A 27642-nucleotide genomic window follows, 5' to 3' on the forward strand; every position below is an offset into this window, starting at 1 on the left:
TGACACCACAGTAAGACTAGAGCAGACCCAGACTCCTTTACAGAGTTGGAAATTAAAGCCACACGCTGTAATGCAGGTTAGAAAGTTGAAGTAAAAACCTACACACTGTGAGGTTAGTTGTAATGTTGGAAATTAAAGCTACACACTATGAGGTTAGTTGTATATTTAGAAATTTTTAGCTACACTCTATAATACTAGTTGTAAATTTAGACATTTTTAGCTACACTCTATAATGTTAGTTGTAAATTTAGACATTTTTAGCTACACTCTATAATGCTAGTTGTAAATTTAAACATTTTTAGCTACACTCTATAATGCTAGTTGTAAATTTAAACATTTTTAGCTACACTCTATAATGCTAGTTGTAAATTTAAACATTTTTAGCTACACTCTATAATGCTAGTTGTAAATTTAAACATTTTTAGCTACACTCTATAATGCTAGTTGTAAATTTAGAAATTTTTAGCTACACTCTATAATGCTAGTTGTAAATTTAAAAAAATGTTAACTACACACTATAATGCTAGTTGTAATTTTAAACATTTGTAGCTACACTCTATAATGCTAGTTGTAAATGTAGAAAATTGTAGCTACACTCTATAATGCTAGTTGTTGATTTAGACATTTTTAGCCACACTCTGTAATGCTAGTTGTTGATTTAGACATTTTTAGCCACACTCTGTAATGCTAGTTGTTGATTTAGACATTTTTAGCCACACTCTGTAATGCTAGTTGTAAATGTAGAAAATTGTAGCTACACTCTATAATGCTAGTTGTAAATTTAGACATTTTTAGCTACACTCTATAATGCTAGTTGTAAATTTAGACATTTTTAGCTATACTCTATAATGCTAGTTGTAAATTTAGACATTTTTAGGTACACTCTATAATGCTAGTTGTAAATTTAGACATTTTTAGCTACACTCTATAATGCTAGTTGTAAATGTAGAAAATTGTAGCTACACTCTATAATGCTAGTTGTAAATTTAGACATTTTTAGCTACACTCTATAATGCTAGTTGTGAATTTAGAAATTTTTTACTACACACTATAATGCTAGTTGTGAATTTAGAAATTTAAAGCTCCACACTGTAAAGCTAGTTGGAAAGTTGGAATTTAAACCTACACATCATGAGTTCAAGTCCCGGGAATAGCCGAGGTTGATGAGAAGATGAGACAGTAACGACACTACCAATAAAACGTAATATTCTTTCTAAAACTGCGCAAATGTGGACTTTTGATTTCGTCACAATTTTAAAACAAATGTTAATAGAACTTGTTAACAGAATTTTATTTACAATCATAAATCAATTTCAGTCTAAACCGTAGTTACGGTATTTTGCCTTTATTCAGCTGAATGGAACGTGTGGAGAATAAATACACGAGATAATCCTTCAGTCATGCCACTGGTTAAAAATCTCCCGCTGCCGATGTTTCAGTGTTCAATCCCCCCCCAATACATGGCAGCGTCCATCCTTGCTTCAAACACTCGGTCTTCACCAAGTTCATGTTCTGCCTGTGACATCATGTCTGGTTGCCGAGGGCACGAGTCAGGTCGGGACACGGCTCTCTCTCTTCCCCTCTCTGTCTCTCTTTACTTCCTTCCTGTATTTACCTCCTCCAACTTACTCTATCTGAGGCCATAAACCTTTCCAGAACTATCCACTCAGAATCCATATGTTATGGATTGCTTTTCCGTAAAGACGCAGACGTCTCAGCCTGAGTGTTAAAGGTCTACGCGCGGCACAGGATAAAACGTTTAAGATTTTGTACAACCTCCATCCAGGTGTTTCACGAGTCCTTTAAACGTCACCTCGAATCAACAATCGTGTGCTGCGGAGAGAGAGAGAGGCGGACAGAAACGGAGGCGCGCTCCAGATTGCCTCCATGTGCGCCGGCTTTAGTGTTTAGCTTGAGGTTTTGTTCCTCGTGAAAGACGTTCAGCGGGGCAGGAGTGAAAGTCTTTAACATCTGGTGGCCAGGACCGTGTACCCGAGGAGCCTTTGTAGCAGAATGCCCTGCAGGTCTGCTCCCTACAAGCTCACATCTGGGTTTGAATACAGCACTACACTCACCACAAACAAGCGACAACACGCACACAAGTAGCCACTTCAGCCTCTGTCATTATGTGGGGCTGACTCAGAAAGTAATCAGTTTGAGTCTGGGATATTGGGAAAGGCAGGTGTGTGTGTGTGTGTGTGTGTGTGTGTGTGTGTGTACGCATACCTGTGTCTGCTGTGGGATGTTTAGAAAGTTGTCCCGTGCTCCGATGCCGACAAACCTGTTGGGAGCTGTGGAGCTTGGCGAGGAGTATGCTGCTCCAACACACACACACACACACACACACACACACACACATCTGTCAGTATCTTGGGAAATTCTACAGTGGCTCAATATAGAACTGCATTGTTTTTTTATGCCAGAAGCAACTTAAATTATACATTTGATTGTTATAAGACATAATTATAAAACTATATTACCCCCCACCCCCAGGTAAAACCTACTACATTTGACCTGTAACCCCTGCAGTGTATCTTAAGTAAGGACGTGGATTTAAAACAGCAAAAGATTATATGTACACACCGTATATGAGGGTAGAGGAAGATTATAATTATACACAGATGGGCGACAAATGAAAGGAAAACCCTGATTAGATGAGCTGACGCATGCAGATGCTTCCAGACAGCTTCACTGCATGAGGAAATTAAGCATGCTCTGTAGCAGGTATATAAATAAAAATAAATAAAAGGCCCCGTGGACCTCCATTTAGGATGAAGGTGACATCATCTGTCCGCTCAAGCCTCAGATTCCTGTTCTTGGCTGAGAGGAGGGCAACCCGTTGTGTTCTAGCCCATCCTCCTCAGGTTCTGACGCCGTCTTGCATTCTGGGAGATGCTTTCTTTTCTGCTCACCACGGTCGTAACGAGTGGTTATTTGAGTTACAATGAGCCTTCAGTCAGCTCGAACCAGTCTGCTCGGTCTACATCGAGCTCTGGCATCGACAAGGCGTTTCCGGCCGGCTGTATCTACATGATTTTATGCAGTGCACCGCTGAAATGTGATTGGCTGACTGGATAAGTGCACGGATGTTCAGGTGTACAGGCATTCCTAATAAAGTAGATGGTGAGTGTATATTAGGATGCATAACCCCTTCATTAGAAAAGACGAATCAGCGTCTGAGAGTCTTTTCCTGGCATGGTGATGGCTTGCCTCAATACAAAGTTCTTCCTATGATGCAACTTTCCTATCCTAATAATGGGTGCGGTCTCTTCCAAGATGACTCCGCCCCTTCCGCAGGGCCCGAGGGCTCGTTGAATGGTTTAACGAGGATGAAAGCGATACGAATCCTATACTATGACCTTCACAGTCAGCAGATCTCGATCTAACCGAGCCTCCATGGGCGATCTCAGAGCGATGTTTCAGCTCTCCAGCACTCGAGGACCGTCGTCTTGAGGACCTCTCCAGTACACTTCGATGCCAAGGTGTGTTTTCGCTTGTCTGGCGGCTCATACGATGCTCCGTGATGGTTTTTCCTTTCATCTGTCGCCCGTCCGTAAAGGTCTCGTTTACTACCGTCTAGCGCGATGATAAACGTCGTAACAAAATGAAATATCTGTCTTTCTTTCAAGTCGTAAATCTTGAAAGTCGATGGGACGTCTTACGAGCTTCTTTGACAGCTCTGCTGAACCGATCGAATTCTGGGCAGAGATATACAATGGACTCCAAATTTCAAACTAAACACCGTCTAAGACGGTTTTACGCCGGCGGGATTAAGCAGGAGCGTTGAGTGCGTGCGTCGTCTCAAACTCGCTTGTGTGTGTCTGCATTTGTACGTGTGTGTGTGTGTGTGTGTGAGTGTTTTATATATTTATAAGGTAGTAAAAAACGTCAGTAAAATATATGAAGCAGGTTATGGAATGTGACTGATGCGATATTACAGATATACTGTACAGTAACAAACGTGAAAGAGAGAATGGGTGAGAATGAGAAACAGATCTTTAAAAGAAGTGTGTGAAGGAAACAGATGATGGGAAAGTGGGGGGGGAGGGAGGGGGGAGGCGGAAGAAAAAAAGCGAGGGATTGTCTTCTTCTTCGTCCAGCACCCTCTAGTTCTCGAGGTCCGTCCTTTCCACCCGGCTCCTCCGCCGGTACACGCACAGATCCCAAACTTGTAACCCCAACACCACACACACACACACACACACACACACACACACACACACACAATTTAACCGGACACCTGAATCCGGTGACGTCAGGGTACGGCGAATCTTACAGAAACGCGCTCCGTTTGATTTGCTGTTATTTTCAGCCAGACTGCTGTCACATGGTTTCCATTGAAGTATAATGTTGTTTTGTTGATTCTTGTCTGTTTTGTTTAATGTGATTTTTGGAGTCCATGCACACTGCCCTGAATTTGATCTCTCAAGTGAGGCGAGGAGATTTAGGAGAGTAAAAGGAAAAGAAATGATGATAGAGAAGAGAAAGAGAAAAACAAAAGACAGTGAACGTGGAGGTCTAAGAGTCTTAGAGCAGCCTGTTTTTTTTTTTTTTTAAAAAAAAAAAGAAAAACGATAATCAGAATTTGTTCTGGTAATAAGCACAGAAAAATAAAAGGAAAGGGTGGAAAAATAAACTCGATAAGGAAAGAAAAAAAAAGGAGAGCTTTGAATTGTTTGAATGATTGGCCTGACTGTTTTAGGATTATGAGGATACGTACTACTTCCTGGGTGAAAGATTATGGGTCATGACAAGGGGGAAGGGGGAGGGGGGGGGGATGCACTTTCTCCTTACAGCAGCTTGCTTTAGCGTTAGACGGGGATTCTTCTCAGCTATTTTTCTTTCTTTCCTGCATCTCTTAATAATTCGCTTCTTTGATATTAGTCTCTTAAATGAAGTTCCATTCTGGAGGCAGCTCTCTTACTAGTCACATCCTTTAAAGGTCTCTCTTTGGGCAGCGGTTTTTCACCCCTCCCGAATGAGGTCTTGCCGATTCCCGCCCGTCATTCCATATCTACCGACTGGAGAGGGTGATGGCTAGGACGTGCTTCCTCCAAGACACATAAACGGTCCGTACAGGATTTCAGAGCTTTCCACCAAAAATGCTTGACGCCTGAGACGTTTTAGCTGTACTCGTGTTTGACGTACGCGAATCGAAGCGGAGTTTGGCTGAACGACGTCACGTGACGCGTGGTGACCCAAATCCGCGGAGAATCTGTGGTAATTTTTGAAAGATTGAGGAGTTCGCTCCTTTAGCGTTCATTTCTGATTGCGAAATCCTGTAGGGACCGAATAAAGCTACAAAGCTGCCGCATCGTTTCCATCCGCAGCGTAGCACAGTCGGAGGAAAGCGCTATCTGCCGTCATCTGACAGACGCGCGTGATTGGCTAGCGTCGCTGTGATTGACAGGTGAGAGAGAACATGCCACCCGTCCCACCCAGAAAGCACGGCCAGTTTTGCTCTCGCGGACTTCCACGGATGGTCGTGGCATCTCGAACTCGCGATCTCACCAACGGCAAGGCCTTCAGTGGCAGAATTTTTAACCCACGGCGATATTTTATTCGCCGTCGTTCTTTAGCGTATCAGCTCGGAACTGGTGAAGACCGTCTAGGCTACGGTACGTTAAATAACGCCACTAATAATGGAGTATGTTATATGGACCTTCTGAACGGGACGGTCTAAGGAGCTGCCTTCTGATTGGAACCGGGGCAGACGTTCTCTATATCAGGTGTATTTCAGGACTCGTGAAGGGGCTCGGAGCTCTGGGCGTCACTTACAGGGCGATGCGGGTGAGCCGAGTCCCCCGTCGGGGTGTGTGTGGCTGGGTTTGGGGTCGGGCATGGGGAGCGGCACCGGCCGTGCCACCGGAGGAGGCGGAGGAAACAGGAAAGAGCTGGCCATTTTGCTCTGACCGCTCCCGTTAGGCTGCAGACACACACATGCACACACACACACACACACACACACACACCACACACACCACACAGTGAGGGATGACTCTGTGTGATAACACACACTCTTGCACCATTCACACACACACACACACACACTCTCTGAGAATGAGCGCATGAGGAACAGAGGGTGTGGATGACAGAAAGTCGCAAAGTAAAAAGAGACAGAGCAGTGGTGTTAGATAAAGAGAAGGTGTGTGTGTGTGTGTGTGTGTGTGTGTGTGTGTGTGTGTATTAGGACTGATCCTTCTGTCTGTGGAAGTATCATTAATATTCTAATGCATCGTCTAAGAGCGAAATTGTAAAGGAATTTGACTTTTAGCTCGTGTGTGTATGTGTGTGTGTGTGTGTGTGTGTGTGTGTGCGCGCGTGTGTGTGTGTTACCTGAGCACCGGGCTGGGTCGTGCCGTCGGAACAGACGAACTGGACAAACTCCTTGAGCGGATCCTGGTGATGGTGGTAGCGGATGGTGGGGTGGGTGAAGTACGGGCTGGACTGCTGGATGATGGAGGGAGACGGGAAATGAAGAGCGGAGGCTGAGGCACGGGGACTTCCTGTGTGTGTGTGTGTGTGTGTGTGTGTGTGTGTGTGTGTGACAGAGACAGAGAGAGACAGAGAGAACTCATGAAGATAAATATGTATGGCATTTGGTGAGCATTTATAACAGTACTTTATTGCACATGTAAATATGTGTGTTTTTGTGCTGTGCGTTTTCTCTTTCATCTTCCAGACCTCCTTTCTTTTATTCTCTCACAATCCATCCATCCCTCACTGTCCTCTACTTCCTGTGCTTCCACTTCTTATTTCTAATTCTCATTCTGTTTTCTCAAACCGAAACACACGTTTTTAGTCCGTCTCACACACACACACACACACACACTCACACACTCACACACACACACACTCACACACACCCACCGTGAACATGTTACTCACTCAGTAATGTTGACTCACTCACTCAAATACACAAATCCCTCTATCTCTCTCTCTCTCCCTCTCTCCCACCCTCTCTCCCTTTCCCTCTCCCTCTCTCTCCCTTTCCCTCTCTCTTCCTCTCTCTCCTTCTCTCTCTCTCACCCCTCTTTCCTCTCTCTCCTTCTCCCTCTCTCCCTTTCACTCTTCCCTCTCTCTCATTCTCTCTCCCACCCTCTCTCCCTTTCCCTCTCTCCTTCTCTCTCCCTTTCCCTCTCTCTCCCTTTCCCTCTCTCTTCCTCTCTCTCCTTCTCTCTCTCTCACCCCCTCTCTCTCCTTCTCCCTCTCTCCCTTTCCCTCTCTCTCTCCCTCTCTCTTCCTTTCCCTCTCCTTCTCCCTCTCTTCCCTCTCTCTCCCTTTCCCTCCCTTTCTGTCTCTCTCTCACCTCTCCCTTTCCCTCTCTCTCTCCCTCTCTCTTCCTTTCTCTCCTTCTCTCTCTCTCACCCCCTCTCTCTCCTTCTCCCTCTCTTCCTTTCCCTCTCCACCTCTCTCTCCTTCTCCCTCTCTCTCCCTTTTCCCTTTCCCTCTCTCTCTGACTCCCTCTCTCTCCCTCTCTCTCTCTCCTTCTCCCTCTCTCTCTCCTTCCCCCTCTCTCTCCCTCTCTCTCCTTCTCCCTCTCTCTCCCTTTTCCCTTTCCCTCTCTCCCTGTCTCCCTCTCTCTCCTTCTCTCTCCCTCTCTCTTCCTTTCCCTCTCCCTCGCTTCCTTCTCCCCCCTCTCTCTCCTTCTCCCTCTCTCTCCTTCTCCCTCTCTCTCTCTCCCTCTCTCCCCTTCTCTCTCTCCTTCTCCCTCTCTCTCCCTTTTCCCTTTCCCTCTCTCTCTGTCTCCCTCTTTCTCCTTCTCTCTCCCTCTCTCTTCCTTTCCCTCTCCCTCTCTTCCTTTCCCTCTCTCTCTCCTTCTCCCCCTTTCTCTCTCCTTCTCCCCCTCTCTCTCTCCTTCTCCCTCTCTCTCTCCTTCTCCCTCTCTCCTTCTCTCCCTCTCACTCTCTCCTTCTCTCCCTCCTTCTCCCCCCCCTCTCTCCTTCCCCCCCCTCCCTCCTTCTCCCTCTCTCTCTCCCTCTCCTTCTCCCTCTCTCTCTCTCACTCTCCTTCTCCTTCTCCCTCTCCCTCTCTCTCTCTCTCACACTCTCCCTCTCTCTCCCTCTCAGCTCTCAGTTTACTTGGCATTAAGGAAGTTTCTATGATACGAAACAAACTTTCATAATCACATCCACGTTATAATCCCCTTAAAACAAACAGCTCTGAGTCCTCGTGACCTTTTCTTAACGATCTCGCTCCAGTTCCGCGCTGCAGTTTTTCCCTCTCAGGCCGGTCGGTTGGCGTTAAACGTTCGAGAATATCTTTGGGAATATTCAGGGAGAATTTGGGACTTTTCTCTTCTTCTTCCGTCAGAACGAGCGTGTTCATCCCTCGCCCTCTGAGAGCATGCTCGCGTGCATCGTCACTTTATTAACAGGATTATCACGCCGATTGGAGCGGCTTTGCCTTCGCCAGCACAGAAGGAGAAGATAAGAGTACATTTCCTCCTCCACCTCCTCCTCCTCCATCTCGCCCGAACGCGGTCTGTTTTTCATCCTCGCCCTCAGCCTGAATGACAGCGTGTCTGCAGATTATGAGCGGCTAATTATACAAACCGAGAGACCAAAACGTTCAATTTTAGAAGAGACTTCAGGTCGCGCATCGGTTACGCATTTGGACATGTCTCTCTTTCTCTCTCTCTCTCTCTTTACTCCCCCCTCCTTGTTTTCTCTCTTTTCATAACAGACCACAAATAATCTTCCAAGATGAGTCATCAGGGAGTCTTAAATCAAAAAAATGAAAAATGAAATGAGCATGCTTGGCACATGATGCCGCACTTAAACTCCATGATAAAAAAAAAAAAAAAAAAAACCCTGGCGTCTAACGCAAATATATCTGCAAATAAATTTTTAATATTATTATTTTTATTATATATATATATATATATATATATATATATATATATATATATATATATATATATATATATAGAGCGCGGTACTGAGAGAGTGGATACCATTTTGAAGAAGAAAAAAAAAACCAAATCCCAAGCGTTCCCTGAAACGTGTGTTTTAGGACCAAATCTAAACCAGATGCTCCGGCTTAAGAGTCTGATGCGCTGGGAAACAAAGAACAGACATGTTAAGACTTTGTGCTATGACTCAACCGCTCAAAGCAATAATCTTCTGGCGGGTGAGTGTCACTTTGAAACCGCACCGAGAAACAACGGAGTGATGGATGGATTGGGAAGAGAGAGAGAGAGAGAGAGAGAGGGAGAGAGGGAACGCATGACAGCAGTGATGAAAAAAAGAAGCAGGGTAGATGGATGGATAATGATGGTGATGTGTCCTGAGTGAGGCTTACTACAAAGTGGCTAGTGGAGCTCTACAAACTGTTTAAAAAGGAGTTTTTTTTGTGTATATATATTTATATATAAACATATATGTATATATAAACCCCGGGTCTCTTTAAATCAAGCCTGCAGTATTCTCGTTCTCTTGCACTAGGTACATGGGGGTCAATTTTGTCATTTTTTGATTTTTGGCGTGTCTCACCTGGTCTCACTCCCGCCAGCATGGGCAGTGGGTGGTGTGTGAAGGCCATGCGGGGGGACCTCGTCTGAGCCGACAGGGCGCCGAAATCGAATTTCCCCGACGGCTTCTTTAGAGACCCGGGAGACGACAGCCCTGCCAGAGACCACATGATCAACAACAACAACAACAAGCAGCAACAAACAACAAGAAGCTACGCCTCAGCTAACGGCGCGCTCCACACTTGTCACCTGACCTTGTACGTGACACTAGCTAATGTTTATTCCTTTGATAAAACTACCTTACAGATGACTGCAAGTACATCGTAGAGATGCCTTGCAAGTCCTGCCTGAAAGGTTAAAACATCGATCCTGTCTGTGTATGCAAGAAATCGGGAAACTGTTGAGTGTACACGCACGTTATTCTCGGTGACTCCGGACTGATTGGCTGGCTTCTGGATCTGTTTGTCTGATCAGATGAAAGATATTTCCTTTACAGCGCTTTTCTGAATCTTCCCTTTTACAGGTGCGGGATAATTTCCTAAACCGGTACGAAAACGGATAAACGGTTAAACGCGCGCATTTGAATTCATATCCAACACGCAAACCAGCGAAAGCTTCGTCCTTCGTTCAGTTCACATGGCACTGGATGAATAATCGTACTTTAACTGTGTTTTAAAAATTTCACTGGGTCGCCAGCTCGATGCAGTTATTGCAAGCAAGGGATACGCGACCACATATTAAGTGTTTTTGACTTTAACTGACTTTAAAGCTCATCTATTATGGTTTTGAAACGTGCGTAATTCTCATACGATAGATTTACGCGCATCCGAGGTCAAAAAACACTTTGACGCGCTCATGATTTAAACTGCAGCGTTACCGTTTCCCCCCCAGTGTCACAAACGACTCGTTCAATGATCCGTTCTAAATGATTCGTTCTAAACTCCTCCTTTCAGAGTACAATACGAAACAGTGCAACTTTTATTGAACCCTTTCATGCACCGTGTCCACCGTCAATTTCATTGAAGGCTCTTTTTATAGAAAGGAAAATAGGAAAATAGAGTGCGTAAATCACCTCACTGGATCATTACTGTAAAATGAAGCTTTGTTAACTTTCTGTGTAAAATGAAAAAAAAAAAATAAATAACTACAAACAAATTAAATTTAAAAGTGTTTTAAGTTTTTAGATTTTTAAAAACTAGCTTTTTTAAAAAATAAATAAATAAATAAATTTGTTTCTTTGTTTGTTTTAAACTAGTGTAGGGAGATTTAACTCAAACTGTCCCAAACTTACAACCTATATTTTGTTTACAACTTATATTTTCTAAAAAAAAAAAATATATATATATATATATATATATATATATATATATATATATATATATATATATATATTTATCTTCATTACATATTTTAGACATTTTAGAAGGTTACAAATTTTGAACATTGGAAGATTTATTTATTTATTTACTTTTACTTTACAATCCATTTACTTTTTAATATTTCACCATTTAGACAATCAAAATTCATATATAATGCAATTTTTAGTATAAAAAGAAAGAGAAAGAGAGAGTGAGAGAGTGTGACAGAGAGAGAGTGAGAGTGAGAGAGAGAGTGTGACAGAGAGAGAGTGAGAGAGACAGAGTGAGAGAGAGTGAGAGAGTGTGACAGAGAGAGAGTGAGAGAGAGAGAGAGACAGAGTGAGAGAGTGTGAGAGAGAGAGACAGAGTGAGAGAGAGTGAGAGAGTGTGACAGAGAGAGAGTGAGAGAGAGAGAGAGACAGAGTGAGAGAGAGAGTGTGACAGAGAGAGAGTGAGAGAGACAGAGTGAGAGAGAGTGAGAGAGTGTGACAGAGAGAGAGTGAGAGAGAGAGAGAGACAGAGTGAGAGAGTGTGAGAGAGAGAGACAGAGTGAGAGAGAGTGAGAGAGTGTGACAGAGAGAGAGTGAGAGTGAGAGAGAGAGTGTGACAGAGAGAGAGTGAGAGAGACAGAGTGAGAGAGTGTGAGAGAGAGAGACAGAGTGAGAGAGAGTGAGAGAGTGTGACAGAGAGAGTGTGACAGAGAGAGAGAGAGAGTGTGACAGAGAGTGAGAGAGAGAGAGACAGAGTGAGAGAGTGTGAGAGAGTGTGACAGAGAGAGAGAGTGAGAGTGAGAGAGTGTGACAGAGAGAGAGTGAGAGTGAGAGAGAGAGAGACAGAGTGAGAGAGTGTGAGAGAGTGTGACAGAGAGAGTGAGAGAGAGTGTGAGAGAGTGTGACAGAGAGAGTGAGAGTGTGACAGAGAGAGAGAGAGAGTGAGAGAGAGAGAGACAGAGTGAGAGAGTGTGAGAGAGTGTGACAGAGAGAGTGAGAGAGAGTGTGAGAGAGTGTGACAGAGAGAGTGAGAGTGTGACAGAGAGAGAGTGAGAGTGAGAGAGAGAGAGACAGAGTGAGAGAGTGTGAGAGAGTGTGACAGAGAGAGTGAGAGTGTGACAGAGAGAGAGAGAGAGAGAGAGAGAGAGAGAGAGAGAGAGAATTGAAATCTGGATGCGTAAAAATAATTTATGCATGAAAGGGTTAAAACGATAATCGCTAAGTGTCCAAATAGATGTGATAGGTATTTGTGATTGTATTATCTATAATAATAATAACAACAACAACAATAATAATAATAATAATAATAATAATAATGATGATGATGATGATGCACTTTATGCGTGTATAAAGGAAGAACGCCAGGCCTCCAGCAGTAACACCGCGGTTTGGAGCGTTATACGCTGTTATAAGACGTGTCTGTCAGACGTCAGGTTTATTCTCTACATAATTAAAAGAAAAGAAAGAAACCTGGAAAACGTTCCGACAGGAAACACGTCCTGACTATTCCGGGACCGCGCTCGGAGACGTACGAGGCTGCTCACGCTAACAGACAGTTTAACAGCTGCTCCTACACATCACCCAGCCCACAATGATGGATAGAGATGGATAGATGGGAAAATGATGAAGGGATGGATTTTTATATATATATATATGTGTGTGTGTGTGTGTGTGTGTGTGTGTGTGTGTGTGTATGTGGGGGCCGGGAGTGAAAATAACATGGCGAGGTGAGAAAATGTGGGTGCAAGTGACAGGAGGACAAGCGATTTAGTGGCAGATTATCAAGTCTGCACACACACACACACACACACACACACACACACACACACACACACACGCGCACACACACACAGGAATCAAATCCTGGTTATGGAGCACAAAATGTCAAATGTTCTCTCTCAAATCCAATTTAGTCTTCCGTTTGTCGGTTGTGTGTGTGTGCGTGTTCACCTTTTAGACATGTGTGTGTGGGTGTGTAGAAATGTGTGTTACGTCTGGAGCAGGTGGGCGCGTGTAAAGGAGAATACGAGAGCCGCTGCTTTTCTTGTTTGTTTTTTTTTCTCTCTTCTTTTTCCTTTTTTTCCTTTCTATCCATAAATATTGGGAAAAGGCCCGGAGGGTGAACGCTATTAGGAGTGAAAATGCAGGGCTAATCTCACCAAAACCAGCAGTCTCACACACACACACACACACACACACACACACACACATGCGTGCGCTGTGTGTACGATTCCTACACAGTGCTTTTAGATATAAAATGTCTCTTTCTATTTTTTTTCCCAAAAGGTGCAGCTTCCTTAAACATTTCTAAACCTTTTGGAGTACACAACACTGCTGTTTGATTATAACATTCTCACACACACACACACACGGGAACAGATGTCCTCTGTAGACACACGAAGGCACCATCTGGAACCAGAAGTCAGACTGCGAGGGTGCGAGTGTGTATGAGGGAGTGTGTATGCGTGCTTCTGGCACAAACACCTGAAGGTGCACCTGTTAAATGTGTGTGTGTACGTGTGTGCACGCGCATGCGTACGTGTGTGTGTTCTAACCATGGTACGGGAACTGCACGCCATCGTTTTCATGCTTTATCTTCCTCTCCTGAACGCTGGCCAAGTGGTGCTGCACTGCAAGCGGAGAAGGACCTCGTTAGCACACGGAGAGAGAGACACAAAGAAAGGCAGAGAAATATTTTCCACACACACACACACACACACACACACACACACACACTTTTTAACACATTTCCTTGTACTAACAGGGAAAGAAAAAAAAAACAGAAAAAATGTTCACTGAAATCTAAGCTGTTAAATGATGTTTACACAAATAAATTCTTTACTCGAAGATATTCATGACCACACTCGAGTTCTCGAATCTGATTGGTCAGAAGGTGTGAAGTCATTTTACATAACAGTAGTTCCCGCTGTTTATATTAGAGCGCTCGTTCTGACACGTTATGGTTTCTATAGTAACGGCTCGTAAGCGGGGAGCCGCATTTCACAAGCTACACACGATCCAAATCTAATAATAAACAGATTTTAAAAGAAAGACAAACGCATAATCGTTGATGGGGGGTTTTTTGTTTTTTTTTTTTTGGAAGGAAATGTTTAACATTTATGGAAGGAGTCTCCAGTGTCAGCACTTTGAAAGGACAGAGGAGTTTACGCTTTTTTTTTTTCCTCTCGTCTTGTTAACTTCAACAGAGGGAAAATCGAAGGAAAGACTGTTTATCGTGAGTGAGAACGGGAACTAGCTCGTCTAGTGGACGTTAATGTAACTGTAAAACGTTAAACAGGCTCGACGTGGCGTTCATAGATTAAACGTCGTTACAGTAAGCGCACGGTAATGACACACTCCGGACCGTCCGTCCATCCATCCATCCATCCATCGTCTGTACCGCTTATTCTTCAGGGTCACGGGGAAACCTGGAGTCTCTCCCAGGGGAGCATCGGGCACGAGGCGGGGTACACCCTGGACGGGGTGCCAAGCCGTCGCAGGGCACACTCACACACACACTCACACACACATTCATACACGACGGACACTTTGGACACGCCAATCAGCCTACCGTGCATGTCTTTGGACTGGGGGAGGAAACCGGAGTACCCGGAGGAAACCCCCGCAGCACGGGGATCGAATCCCCAGCCCTGGAGATCTGAGGCGAACCATTTTATAATACAGCGTGGCCTGAAGTGTGTTATTCCTTCCGTGCATGCTGTAAAGGTTCAGAAAGCTGCTGCGTTCCTTTAACCTCATTTGCATAATGGAACCTGATTGGCTCTTACGTTTTATGACACACGAATCCGTTCTGCTTTGTGTTTTTGCGGTTAATTCTCCGTGAACTGTTTAATTATAGACGTTCGGGTTAAAGAAAACGGTGAGTGTAATGGTTTAGCTCTGATGATGTGGGATTTGGTGAAATGCAGTGAGTGTTGCACACGTTGCATCATTCTTACTGCTGTCATTGTGTTCTCTCTACATATTTGTGTGGAGGTGATATACACAGCGCGTTAGTGCTGGTCATGGAGGTCATAGGCTGTAGGGACACAATGTTGGACAGGTGGGCTATCTGTGTGTGTGTGTGTGTGTGTGTGTGTGTGTGTGTATGTACCTGCATCCACATCATTGGGCCAGCCACTGGACTGTGAGCTGGTTCCAGCAGGGGAGCGCGTGGGGTAGAACACATCGTCCACTGGGCTGTCCATCTCACTGTCATCTATAGACTTACGCTTAGTGGAGCTAGAAGCAGAGAGAGAGAGAGAGAGAGAGAGAGAGAGAGCAAGAGAGAGGGAGAGAGAGAGAGATATAGGGAATGGGAGAGAGAGAGAGGGCGAGAGAGAGAGATATAGGGAGAGAGAGAGCGAGAGAGAGGGAGAGAGAGAGAAAGAGAGGGAGAGAGAGAGCAACAGAGGGGGAGAGAGAGAGGGAGAGAGATATAGGGAGAGAGCAAGGGAGAGGGAGAGAGATATAGGGAGAGAGCGAGGGAGAGGGAGAGAGAGAGAGAGGGAGAGAGATATAGGGAGAGAGTGAGGGAGAGGGAGAGAGATATAGGGAGAGAGCGAAGGAGAGAGAGAGAGAGAGAGAGAGAGAGAGAGAGTGAGACAGACAGAGAGAGGAAAGGAAAAATGAGAAAAAAGAGAGAGTTTTATAAATGGATGGCACTTTAAAATAAACTCTGTAACAGACACTGACACACGCACACACACACACACACACACACACAACACACACACACTCAAACATATACAAGTAAAGAGACAGATCGGCTACCTCCGAGGAAGACTCGCGTACAACTCCACCTCGGTCCTGGAGCACCAGCCAAACAGAGAGAGAGAGAGAGAGAGAGAGAGAGAGAGAGAGAGAGAGAGAGAGCGAGAGAGACAGAGAGAGGGAGAGAGAGAGGGAGGGAGGGGAGACGGAGAAGGACAGGAGGAGAGCAAAGACATGATGACAGTGATGGAGAAAGGAAGTCGAATTCTGAGCACTCACAAAACAGTATGCCTCTGTACTTGTGTGTGTACATGTGTGTGTATGTGTGTGTGCATACGTCTCAGACTGTAGGTGTGTGTGTGTGTGTATGTGTGTGTGTGTGCTTGCGTGTGCGTGTACCTAGTAGACGGCGGTGATGTCAGCGAGCGTCGGCCCAGCGTTACTTGGTTGATGTTGTAGTAGCCGGGGTTTTCCAGGTCGGCCAATGAAAAGTTAGGACCCGAGGCCGAGGCAACGGGAGCTGAGGAAGAGGGATGGGGAAACCACAGAGCGAGGATAGAGACAACGATGAGAGTTACAAACACTCTATTTACATACACATATGACTGAGTCAGTGAGCACTCCAAATCATAAAGAAAAACGTTTTGAACTGGCTTTGAGAACGCTTTCTAACGAACACGTCTGAGTTCTTTTTTTCTCTCTCATCAAATGAAGACACGATAAAAGGGTTGGAGTTGTGGGCCGTGTGTGGGACTGCTTTTTTGTTGAGTTTTTTTTTAATCCCACGCCCACTTGCTCCTGCAGATATTTCAGCTTGCACTCGCCCACTGGACTGGTTTCTAATAAACTCATTCGGTCCAAACCAACCAAATAAACATAACAAGAGTCATTTAAAGCGTGTCAATAGAGGATTTTACAGAGCTTAATCAGAACCGTCGAGCGGCTGCGCTCCACGGCAACGACGACGCTAAATCATATCGCTGTTTGATTCGGCTCTGTCGAAAACTTAAATATAAAATAAATGTAACTCAAACGTTGTCATTTCAGATAAACTGTTGTTATATCTAAGTGTATTTGGCTTAAAGAAATTGATTCGTCAACTTCAACATTTTTAGGTAATTTTATTTCCTCAAATTTTTTGAGTTAAATGAACTTAAAGAGTTAAAAAAAACCCTACGTACATTACCCTCCTGCTGCGTCTCAATCGGCTCGCTAGGTCGTGAGTCAGTACATCGTGTACACGGGTCCGGGGACCGCTAAGGACCCTGGCTCGCTACACACTGGGACACCGGTGACTCGGCCAAATGAATTTTTCCAATCATGAAACACTTAAAAGCCGTCAGACCCGAACAAACCGTACGCAGAACGTCAAATGAAGTCGGAAATCGCGAATCCTTTGAGAGCTACGACGACGATAACGAGCTACTCACATTAGTAGGCGAAGTTGGCGCAGAGTTCGTCCGCCGCGTGTTTTGTTTATTTAGTCATTTTTGGTTTGGATTTTTCATTCTGACTGCCTGTTGGGTATTTTAGCCACTACCGTATTAAACGTGTCATCTACAAGTAAAACCGAATCTTACGTCAGCAGGAAAATGTCACGTAGGATGACGCACGCGATGTTTCTATGCTTTGAAAGGGAATGATTTGATTGGATGCTGCAGAGGCACGCCTAACCACAATTATCCCGCTCTTCGCCAAGTCACCGCCTGCGCTGACGGTCCTGAAAAGCACCGAGGATGTGACCGCCACACCCACGTGCGTCGACGCCGCGCTCTTGTTTTTGTACTTATTTTTGCACTTGAAATTAAAATCCCAGCGTGATGCTACGGCAAAAAAGCACTGCGTGGATGCCAAGCCGGTTTGTTGGTCTAGCGGACGTGTCCTCCCAAGCCGTTAGTGGTTATATTACAAGACGACTCTCCCTTCGGAGCGACGATTACAGCCTGAAATGTCCCATCCGGGACCCAAATGAAACGGTGGTGCTGTTGAGGTTTTCTCCCTGCATGACTGTGTGGTTAAGTGCACCTACTGCTGTGGGTTTGTCCTCCACAGTTACTTCACACATATTAGCTTTGTGTTGGAGAGAAAGCGAACGGAGCTAGTCTTTCAAGACAGATACACTCACATCGTGCCACTTTGTCATCCGAAATCTTAAACCGAACGCTATTCTTGTCCCTCTGTGTTTCAGGTTTGTGAGGTGGATCTAAGCAGGACGTCCAATCTCAGATCCTTACACTGGTATTTCTGAGAGTGCGGATTTAATTGCTGCTGTTTGGCAGGCAATCATGCTGTCAGATTCAAGGTCATTTCTGGACGACCTGAAAGCAAGCAAACGCTGTTTGATTTATTTATTTATACATATATATATATATATATATATATATATATTACAAATTGATGTTGATACGCCGATGCAATTTAGCTAGACTGAGAGTTGGCTTCCTAGAGACTTCCTATACTGAAAATTGGAATACCATCTTGCGTAAACAAACGCACAAACCCATTTCAAGGCCCAATTTCTTTCTTTGCCTCCTGCAATCCAGTATATCCATCATTTTTACAGCGTTTTGCTCCGAGCGGAGGCGCAGGGCAGAGTCACGTTACAGATGTGGGCGCTGCAAATAACGGAGTGCGTGGAGCGTTATGATTTCAGCCCGGTCTGTTATGAATTTAAACACGGGCCCACCATCGGCGATGCGCCGCTTCCAAAAACATCACATCGCAAATGTTCTTCCAAGGAAAAAAAATGTGTGTGTGTGTGTGTTTTTTTTTTTTTGTAACACACGATTTCAAAGGGAATCGCAAATAACGCCGTCGGCACAAGGATACACTCGGCGTAGGAGACGGCCGAGACGGTTTTCCACAGCTGTGTCCAGATGTCAGGAGTGATATACGTACACTGCTATGACATTGTGTTTCATCAGCATGGCTGGACGCTGGCGATGAAGCGGTGCGTTTCTGAGCAAAGGCTAGTGATTTATATTGGTTAGTGATTTCCTGGAAGATTATTTTTGTTCTCTGTTTTTTCATTTTTTTTAGGAAATAAGCACAAATGGAAGACAGTGAAGTGGAGCTTGTTTCTGCTCTGATTTATAGCCAGACATTTCATTGTATTTATATTATTAGAGAAGCTGCCTGCTATGAATAAAAAAACCCACACCGGTCAAATAAAAGCTTGTATTTACAGAACTTGCTCAATATGATGTCTCTGACTTGGATTTCCTGTGAGTAGAAGTACAGCCCCGATTCCGAAAAAAGTTGGGACGGTATGGAAAATGCTAATAAAACCAACGAGGAGTGATTTGTAAATGTACTTTGACTTGCATTTAAACAAAAAACGTATAAAGACGAGGGATGTGATGTTTTATCTAATCAAGTGCACAGTTTTTTGAAGATAAATGTTTATTTTGAAATTGATGCACGCAACACGTTCCAAAAAAGTTGGGACGGGGCAATTTAGGACTAATAGCGATGTGAGAAGTTGAAATAAGAAGGTGATGTGAGCTCGGGAATACTTTGGTAAACCTTTGTCGATCGACACCATTCGCCGCTGCATCCACAGATGCAAGTTAAGGCTTTACGATGCAAAGCAGAAGCCGTACATCAACACTGTCCAGAAGCTCCGCCCACTTCTCTGGGCTCGGTCTCATCTGAGATGGACAGTAGCACAGTGGAATCGTGTTCTGTGGTCCGACGAGTCGACGTTTCTAATAGTTTTAGGACAAAACAGCCGTCGTGTTCTCCTCGGGCCAAAGAGGAAAAGGACCGTCCGAGCTGTAATCAGCGTCAGGTCCAAAAGCCAGCGTCTGTCATGGTATGGGGGCGTGTCAGTGCGCATGGTACGGGGGTGTGTCAGTGCCAATGGCATGGGTAACTCACACATCTGTGAGGGTATCATTAATGCAAAAAATTATGTACATATTTTGGAGCAGCATATGCTGCCATCCAGAGCAAGACAACGCCAAACCACATTCTGCCGGGATTACAAGCGCACGGTTGCGTAAGCAGAGAGTGCGGGTGCGAGCGTGGCCTGCTGCAGTCCTGACCCGTCTCCCATTGTACAGTGGCTCAGCTGAAGAAATGCATAATGGATGAATGGGGAAAATTCCACTCGCTAAACTTAACCAACTGGTTTCTTCACTCAGCGTCCAAACACTTAATAAGTGTCACTCAAAGAAAAGCTCATGCTACACAGCGGTAAACGATTTTTTTGCAGTGTGTTGCAGTCATCAGATTTTAAATGAGTGTATATTTTCAAAAATAAATTAAATTCACAAAGTAAAACATCAAATAACGTGCTAATGATGAGTTTTTCAGTCTAGTACAGCGTGAACTGAATTTTCAAATGACTCTTTTTATTAATTTTTTTTTTTGCATTTTCCATACTGTCCCAACTTTTTTTGGAATTGGGGTTGTATCTGGATTCGTTCTTCCTACAAATATGTATATAAACACAATGTTTATGGCGTCTGAAATCTCAGGACTGAGACGCACGAGGCTGGGCGATATTATGATATGATACTGATATCGTGATACACCCGTGTACTATCACGATCCACGTTTCAGAGGACTCTGACTCAGCTTTTTTATGTTCTCAGTTTGCTTTGCTCAGTGGTGCTCAGACACACACCTAATCTAAGGATTGAGTCCATATTTAAATCAACACCCCTTTACTAACCCTTTATTAAACATTACAGGCGGTTTGTTGTGTACTACAGGCTCCATTTCGACCGTCTGCTTCCGCCCATGTGAGACCTGAGATAATACGCTGCCTATTATGTTCAATAAGATGACTTTTGTCTTCAATAAAACTCTTTTGTCTCAGAACTCTTGTGTGAAAGGACATGAAGCGGGAGGCACAAACGTTTTTTTTCTTTTTTTTTTTTTAAAAAGCCCCATAATAGATGATGATGATATTTACTGTGTGAGCGCATGTTCACTCACTCTGTGAAACTCGTACGAGCTCGGCTGCGTTCCAAACCCCCGATGTGACGAAGCAGTCCTGGAAGCTCAAATGCCCTGCGGATAATGTAAGACAGATGTTATAACCGCTTATAATCACAGGCCTTTAAAAAAAATATATGAAATAAAGGGGAAATAATGACACGTGTAATCGCGCAATCCGTTCTTTCTCGTCTTCATTTCACGGTTTTATACAAGCTGATTGAAAACGATTGATCGAATGTACACAATGTAACCAGAAACAAGTTCTGTACTAGGGCCACATGGCTAATGTAGCATTATAGCGAGTGATAACAAGCTTACGACTACCGTGTGTATTTACGGTAGTTAGTTTTGTTTGTGCATGTCATCAGCATGTTTTTCATTTCAAAAGAAAATCAAATTGGACCTGTATGATAATCCACATGACTTCTCATAGAAATTCTGCGTCGTGCCTGTAACCACACTGACTATCCAACATACCCATAAAGCGCTACATGACTGAAAGAAAATACAGGAAGTGAAGCGTGATTTCGGACACGAGGTGTGTTTTGGAAGCGTTTGGTTGATGTGTGAGTGAGGCTGAAGATGCTGAATTGAACCTAGAGCTGAATCGGTGCGCTATAATGCCTCGTAACGGCCGTACGTAGGTTCAGAGCTGCGATCTTACCGTTTGGTGGGGGTTTGATGTCCGAGTCTGCCTGTTGGCTGGAACTGTCTGATTGTCCTGATTCTATAAGAGAAAAACAGAGCAAGAGATAATGTTCAAAACATGTTTGAATATTAAGACGATCCAGAGGAGCGAACGAGTGTGTGTGTGTGTGTGTGTGTGTGTGTGTGTGTGTGTAGGTGTGTATCATTCGCCCACAGGTGACAAGAGAATTTAGTGGCACATGCCAGTATGATTTGATACAGCGCGGTGGAGATTAAACGAGAGACACAAAGAAACAGCAGTAAATACCTCAAGCACAAGAAAGCAAGTGAGAGTGAATAAGAATAATCTCTCTCTCTCTCTCTCTCTCTCTCTCTCTCTCCAGAAACCTGGCAGCCATGTTAGCGTTTGGCAGCCATTTTAGTATTGGCGGTGCAGATGCATTCCTTCTAGCTGACAGCACGCGCACACATACACACTCGCAAAAAAATATATAAACACAGTCCCAGACCTATAAGCAAATGCGAGATATTATGCCATCTAACAAAAATCTACAGAAACCACCGCAGAGTCCAAATTCACCTCCGTTCACCTCGGCGGGACGCATCTGCTGCAGCGCTGAGGCCGTTAAAGACCGGCTCGGTCGTGGAGAATGACGTACTTTGGTCCACTCGTATAAGTGTCCGAAATAAATCACTCGAGCCGGGACGTATAAAGGGTGGTGGAAATCCGCGTGTGTGCGGTGAATGAAAATGAAGATTCCTTTCGGCCCAAACTGTAATTGGTTAATAGGAATAATCGGTGTTTCACGATATCTGCATGTACTTTGTGCGAAGTGGGCGGGGCTAATTACGAGCGACACTCGTGTACAGATAAAACCGTACAGACTGATTTATATTCATGGTTTCCATCAGTTTTTCGAACTTTTGCCATTGTGCAGTAGTGACAGCGTTAACTTTAAGTTGATTTGAACTATTTGTACTTGAAATAATTTTAGGTTATCTATGTGATGCAACACATGGGGATAACACCGTGGCAGCGCTAGCATGTCTATTTTCTATTATTGCTTCTGTCATTTTTAAAAAATTTTTTACATACAATACTTTATACAAAGTTTAAAGCAAGATTTTGGTTTACAAAACAAACAAATATCTTTATTCTTTTACTCTGTACTTGCTGATACTTTAGGCTCTCTAAAGCTGAGATCTCTGATCTTGAATCTGATCACACTGGAAGGTGAGTAGAGCTTCACTGATGGTGCAGTTACAAGCTTCAGCCAGAAGGGGGCAGATAATCACTCTTTATCACACCCACATCTGTCTTTATCAGTGCCAAACACTTCAGATTAACTTTGTCCTGGATCACACACACACACACACACACACACACACACACATATCATGGGGTGTGTCCTCTCTATATATGTGTGTCAGTCATAATGAAGGAGGCGTGTCCTCTCTATATATGTGTGTCAGTCATAATGAAGGAGGCGTGTCCTCTCTACATATGTGTCAGTCTTAATGAAGGAGGCGTGTCCTCTCTATATATGTGCCAGTCTTAATGAAGGAGGCGTGTCCTCTCTATATATGTGTCAGTATTAATGAAGGAGGTGTGTCCTCTCTACATATGTGCCAGTCTTAATGAAGGAGGCGTGTCCTCTCTATATATGTGTCAGTCTTAATGAAGGAGGCGTGTCCTCTCTATATATGTGTCAGTCTTAATGAAGGAGGCGTGTCCTCTCTACATATGTGTCAGTATTAATGAAGGAGGCGTGTCCTCTCTATATATGTGTCAGTCTTAATGAAGGAGGCGTGTCCTCTCTCTATATGTGTGTGTCAGTCTTAATGAAGGAGGCGTGTCCTCTCTCTATATGTGTGTGTCAGTCTTAATGAAGGAGGCGTGTCCTCTCTCTATATGTGTGTGTCAGTCTTAATGAAGGAGGCGTGTCCTCTCTCTATATGTGTGTGTCAGTCTTAATGAAGGAGGCGTGTCCTCTCTATATATGTGTGTCAGTCTTAATGAAGGAGGCGTGTCCTCTCTATATATGTGTGTGCCAGTCTTAATGAAGGAGGCGTGTCCTCTCTATATGTGTGTGTCGTCTTAATGAAGGAGGCGTGTCCTCTCTATATGTGTGTCAGTCTTAATGAAGGAGGCGTGTCCTCTCTATATGTGTGTGTCGTCTTAATGAAGGAGGCGTGTCCTCTCTATATGTGTGTCAGTCTTAATGAAGGAGGCATGTGCTCTCTATATATGTGTGTCAGTCTTAATGAAGGAGGCGTGTCCTCTCTATATATGTATGTCAGTCTTAATGAAGGAGGCGTGTCCTCTCTATATGTGTGTATGTCTTAATGAAGGAGGCGTGTCCTCTCTATATGTATGTGTGTCATACGTGTGTATGGGTGTGTGTAAGTCAGTCAAAGTGAGTGTGTGTGTGTGTGTGTGTGTGTGAGAGAGAGAGAGCACCTGCATGTGTGTGTATGTGTGTATGTGTGTGTGTGTGTGTGTGTGAGAAAGAGAGAGAGAGAGGGAGAAAGAAAGAGAGAGGGAGCAGGTGTGGTGTGAGTGGCCCGCACCCAGCCTGCCACCCATCTGTGTGCCTGCCTGCCTAAGCCAAGAGAGAGAGAGAGAGAGAGAGAGAGAGAGAGAGAGAGGGAGAGAGAGAGCGAGAGAGAGAGAGATGGAGAAAGTTACTGGCATGATCTCTCTCTGTAATTCCTTCCATGTTTTTAGTGTTTTTAATTAGCGTGAGTCATTCCTGGTTTTAGCGTTAAGCTCCGCACAGCCGAAGATCTATTTTCAGAACTCAGATGCGACGTAAGGCTCCATCACGCAGCTCTGACTATTATGCATGCTCGTCACAGACCAGCAACAGAACATTTATCCATAATTAAAATGGACTGGCAGCTAGAGGGAAAAAAGTGTGTGCGTATGTGTGTGTGTGTGTGTGTGAGAGAGAGTGAGAGAGAGAGAGAGAGAGAGAGAGAGAGAGCAGCTTGCTGAAGTGGGTTTGTGCCTTGGAGCAATTCTGACAGGCTTTTGATAGGACAGCCATGCAAAGTCTCCAAGGACCCCCTGGGCTCAGTCCCATCTTACACACACACACACACACACACACACACACACACACTACAGTGCTCATTTGCAGCACTCGTCTGAACCATAAACTCAGTATCTAAATGAGTTTCAGTGAAGCTCTGCCAGACGGACCGCTTATTAAATTGGTGTTGGGACAAAAATGAAATTTTCTGCAAACGTGGATCGGAACCGAGGTGTGTTTTTGAGTTCGAAATGCCCTTTTCCTGGTTCAGCATGGTCGTTCGTTTCAATTATATTTGTATAATCGGAACTCTTGCGTAAATTCAAGAGCGATACCATCACGAAGATAAAAAGTAAATACAGTGAATGTTCGCAGATCTGTTCTCTAAATTATTCAGGGACAAAGACAAATGCAACTGAAGACCTTCTTAAGCTCCAGTGTCTGTTCGGTATGACTACACACACCACACACACACACACACACACACTCGAACCCTCGAGCAGTGACATCCCCCCAACGATAATCTCACAGCACCGCGGCGCCGAAGCCACGTCCAGGCCGCGTGTAGCTCAGTCTGGGAAACTCGGGCTCGGTCGAAGTTAATAACAACTCGTCTGTGCAGCTGAAATCGTATTCAATTAGCAGCAAATAAAACATTCAAATGTTGGCATGAAATATGCAGCCTGACGTTTTTATGTGGAAAGCCAAAATTAGGTAGAACATAATTGCATTCCTTGGAGGTTTAAAAAAAAAAATGTTTTAAATAATAATAATAATAATAATACTAATAATAAGACAAAAGCAGGTCAGACGGGTGATCTCTGATTAACGGCAAATAAAATGTGAACGTAACATGCTGACTGTAAAAAAAAAAATACAAATAAATACAGGAATTAAGAATAACAAAATGATCATAATAATGAAAAAAAAATCTCTTAAAGCTAAGGTTTGACTCAAATTAATAACAGAGTTTTAATTAACTCGTCTCGTCCGTTCTCGAGTGCAGTGTGTAAGGAGGTGAATCATTCGAACAATTATTATTATTATTATTATTATTATTATTATTATTATTATTATTTAAAGGGTTCATGATGTTGTTTTTTGTTTTTTTTGAACTCCTGTCAGAAATGATCGCTTTTTGTGTCCTTTACCTTTAAGACTTCGATGGCCCCACCCACTGCTTTGATTGGCTAACATCTTTGCGTATGGATTAATTATGGGCGCCACGCGCCGTAACACGCGCAGAACTCTTTTCGGCGACTGAGCGCCAGTAGGTGGGGCTAACGGTGCTTTGATGTGAAAGTAGATGTCGATGTCGTGTCGTATGCAAATGTATTTGCCCGTGTGATGTCACAAATCCCGCCAGATCCAAACGAAGGGTTTTTGGAGCTCGGGTAAATGAGCGCTCTTTTTGCACCGGAGGATGTGTTACACTCTGAAACTTGCAGGACGTTTTAATGGTACAATCACGTCTTATACGTCGTAAAATTTGATTTCTCATGTCGTGACCCCTTTAAATGAAATGACACTGCGTGGGTTGTGTTCTGTTCCCCTTGTTTACGTGATTTATGTTCTACCTGTGGACTCCATGTAGGCATTTATGCCGTTTGAAATGTGGTCTGGCTCGTGTTGTCGTTGTCGTCGTTGTTGTCGTTGTGTTCTTTTTGTATGCTATTCGGTTTCTGTTGTTGTTCATATAAAAATGACTACAAAAGTTTTAAGTGCGAGACAACTCGACTATTTTTGTCCTGGTTTTATTCTTTTTCTTTCCTTCTGAAAAAACAAAAACACCGTAGTCAGTTTTCCGAATCAAACACCGGGGACAGCTTTCTCCAAATCCTCTGCGAGGCCGATCAGGAAGTGATCACGATGACTTTTCAAACTGTTTAAATGAACCGAATAATCCGGACACTCGGTACAAACGTTGAAAATCGTTTAAAACCGAAGACGGACGAGGAAGCGAAGGAACCGGGAACGAAGAAAGGAGACGTTCGCTGTCTAGAATGCGCACAGGTATTTTCTAGCGCACGGATTTAACGTGCGGTCTCTGTACACTTTTGTACAGAAGGTCAGACGTCCCTCGGGTTGTGTCTCTTCCAGCGAAGCGCGTGTGGTCTCTTTCGGGTGGACGTACCCAATGCTCGGAAATTCTCACGTTCAGGTAAATGTTCTACTTTTCTCTCGCGTCGTTATCGTCGTTGATCGAATCTGTAATGAAATATGTATCAGTAGCGCTGATCGAGACGACAGAGAGGACAGTAGAGGAGATCAAGGGCATAAAGGTGTGAAAGTGTGTGTGTGAGAGATAGTACGTACTTGAAAAGTGAGACTGCTATGTGTGTGTGTGTGTGTGAGAGAGAGAGAGAGAGAGAGAGAGAGAGTGCACTAGAGTGTCTATGTGTCTGAGTGTCTGAGTGTGTGTGTGTCCTCAGATCACCCCATGACTGAGGCAGGATGTGACTGTTAGAGGAGCAGCACAATAGCGTAGTGTGTTTCATGCAGCGCGGGAAAGACGACACACACACACACACACACAGATCACATACTAGCTATCTGCAAACTTACTGCAAACAGATTTATATGATAAGAAATTTATGATATAAAATGTCATGCAATTTATGAAAGTTTTAGCGAACAACCCGCACGCATCACATCTGGCGTTCACTCGGTGTTTTATGAACACACACTCACCCCACACATCCCCCCCCCCCCACACACACACACATTAGCGGTATGTTTTGTTTTTATTCGAGTTTGGTTTCTACTCAGCTTCTTCGTCTTGGTAGTAATGTTAACGGTTTCTGCGACTGCAGCTTTTTAAAAAGTTTTGAAATGACTTTTATTTGAAGTTTTATTTGAGACGTATTTTAATAATCTTCTTCTGCTATGTTGTCTCGTGTCTCATCTTCTCTGCTGTCTCTTGTCTGCGGCTGTAACGCTGGAATTTCCCACCTGGGATTAATAACGTGTCGTATCTCACCACATCTCATCCGATCTAAAAGTTCTGTGATCGTGTGACGAGAGAAGACGACGATTTACTCCAGCTTTCTAGTAATCACGACGCACCTTCCCATCAGACCCAAGCTTGAGCGAGCAGCTTTCCTGAAAGTCACCGCGGTACGGCATGGGAACGCTTCTGTAACCGATCCGTGATCATACACGTTATCGCTGCCAAGTGACCCGGACCATAACTAAAGCTGAATTTGGTTTACGCTCCTTGCCAGGGTACTTAAAGTACCACTAAGGTCATTTTCACACTTGCGTTTCGTTTCTTTTCCCAGACTCAGCGGCCGGAGTTCGGTACACACCATTGAAGCTGTGATGAAGATCTGATCCCTGGCCCTCTTGCGAACTGGGGTTCGCTTCAACCAAACCGGTCCACGTCACGACCGGTGTAACGTGATCGGTTCGTCGTGTCACGTTACTCGCGGTTCCTACTTTTGCAATACCGGGGAAATGGGTATGAAATGTAAAACCGC

At 44.2% G+C, this 27642-nt stretch overlaps 1 protein-coding gene across 7 annotated transcripts in view; it reads right to left on the minus strand.

Moving 5' to 3' along the window:
* The window catches only part of nfixa (nuclear factor I/Xa), a 116419-nt gene that overhangs the window by 4874 nt on the left and 83903 nt on the right, over positions 1–27642 (minus strand). For 3 of the 7 annotated variants that reach the window (XM_053615546.1, XM_053615549.1, XM_053615550.1), the window contains 10 exons: positions 21145–21207; positions 20478–20552; positions 15933–16053; positions 15594–15629; positions 14935–15062; positions 13376–13450; positions 9495–9626; positions 6337–6506; positions 5779–5926; positions 2227–2315 (listed from right to left, as the gene is read on the minus strand). In XM_053615546.1, the coding sequence (XP_053471521.1) occupies positions 2227–2315; positions 5779–5926; positions 6337–6506; positions 9495–9626; positions 13376–13450; positions 14935–15062; positions 15594–15629; positions 15933–16053; positions 20478–20552; positions 21145–21207 (1037 nt within the window). The remainder of the gene's footprint in view (positions 1–2226; positions 2316–5778; positions 5927–6336; positions 6507–9494; positions 9627–13375; positions 13451–14934; positions 15063–15593; positions 15630–15932; positions 16054–20477; positions 20553–21144; positions 21208–27642) is intronic. The other 4 variants (XM_053615547.1, XM_053615551.1, XM_053615552.1 and 1 more) reach the window with 4 other exon arrangements.

Source organism: Ictalurus furcatus, chromosome 26 (genome assembly GCF_023375685.1).
Source record: "Ictalurus furcatus strain D&B chromosome 26, Billie_1.0, whole genome shotgun sequence".
Taxonomy (NCBI): domain Eukaryota; kingdom Metazoa; phylum Chordata; class Actinopteri; order Siluriformes; family Ictaluridae; genus Ictalurus; species Ictalurus furcatus.